The sequence below is a fragment of the Penaeus monodon genome, chromosome 33 (genome assembly GCF_015228065.2).
Source record: "Penaeus monodon isolate SGIC_2016 chromosome 33, NSTDA_Pmon_1, whole genome shotgun sequence".
Classification (NCBI taxonomy): Eukaryota; Metazoa; Arthropoda; class Malacostraca; order Decapoda; family Penaeidae; genus Penaeus; species Penaeus monodon.
In genome coordinates this window covers 31,894,433-31,895,747 of record NC_051418.1, presented here as the reverse complement: position 1 = coordinate 31,895,747, position 1,315 = coordinate 31,894,433, and the positions used below count along the sequence as shown (strand labels likewise).

The window sequence follows — 1,315 nt, the reverse complement described above, 5'->3', positions numbered from 1 at the left end:
TTTAACTTGTTAAGTTTTTTTTGTTTACTTGTTATTTTGTCATTTTCCTTATTCATTCAGTCAGTTATTATAGTAGGTAATTTTTGACAGTGACAAATAGGGGCTCAGTTTGCTAAGGTATTCAATGTGGGATCGCTTCAATTTAGGGTTTTATTCCACCTTTCCCTCCCTTGAATGTAACCCCTAGATACAATAAAGGAGAACAGACATCCAAATCTTTCTTACTTTGGACTATTAGAAAGATATGAAAAAAAAGGAAAAAACAAACAAGCAAACTTAACAGCTTAATGGCTGAAATTGTTTTCTCTTGGGTGGAAAAATAATACCTATCATGTTTGCATATGGTTAAGTATTGCTTTTGTTATAAGCCTGGTTACTGTTGTCGATTATTTGTATTTTGTTTTGCTATTAATCTTTTCTTTTTCTCACAGGTAACATTCCAGTTTATTTACACCCTTGGTGACACTCGTGCCTTTTGTTGACTGCTCAAGTGCCATCGATGAGGCCAGTGACCTGACAGAAGTAAGGTCTCCAACTTTGATTAGTTTTTTTCTGCATTTAATTGTGTTGAATGTCATAGCAACACCTTCTAACAAAAGAATAGATTACTTATAAATGAAAAAGTGTATTATAATGTATTTTTATGAATGATTGCTAATTGAAGATGTTGAAAGAGATTAAGGGATTTCTAAGTGTTTGGGAGAGGTGAAGGAAAGAAGACACAAAGTGACTGGTCTTTATAGATTATTTCCTCTCTCCCCAGATAGAACAAGAAGTATGTCTGCAGACAGCCAGCTTTGAGGATTTTGTCCTTCAGTTCATGGACCGTTGCTTTGTACTGATTGAAAATTCTGCATTGGAACAAATAACGCAACTCGACCGTGAAACCGAGAAGATGAACAGAGAGGAGAATATGCTAGAAATGGGGCTTTCCTCAACATTTTCAGCAATTCTCACCCAAGCTCATCCAAGTATATACCAGGTATGCTCTTGCAGGGCAAATGTGTTATTCCTTTCTCATATACTCACTGGATATTTATTCTAAACTGGAAGTGACAGTGCAGGAAGCAATTTTCAATTGAGCTTTAAAAGTTCTCTGTTTGATCCGCTTTTGTAGCAGAATTCCTAATAGCATTATGCTTTACTAGGCAGCACTTCAGCGACTTCAGTCTTTCATCAAAGGCAAGATGATAGAGATTCACGTTGCTGGAAAGTTTGCAGCAAATATGTGTCGGTCAGCTGTGAAGGTACGTGCTTCTGTATTCCTTGTCCACCTTGAAATATGATGCAAAGATTCTTATTACAGTATTCTATT

At 36.0% G+C, this 1,315-nt stretch overlaps 1 protein-coding gene across 1 annotated transcript in view; it reads left to right on the top strand.

Annotated features, from left to right (window-relative positions):
• Positions 1–1,315, top strand: part of LOC119594388 (proteasome activator complex subunit 4-like) — a gene marked incomplete in the record, with an annotated part of 28,225 nt that overhangs the window by 16,901 nt on the left and 10,009 nt on the right. The window contains 4 exon segments of the mRNA XM_037943450.1: positions 432–455; positions 457–522; positions 764–982; positions 1,149–1,247. Of these exon segments, the coding sequence (XP_037799378.1) occupies positions 432–455; positions 457–522; positions 764–982; positions 1,149–1,247 (408 nt within the window).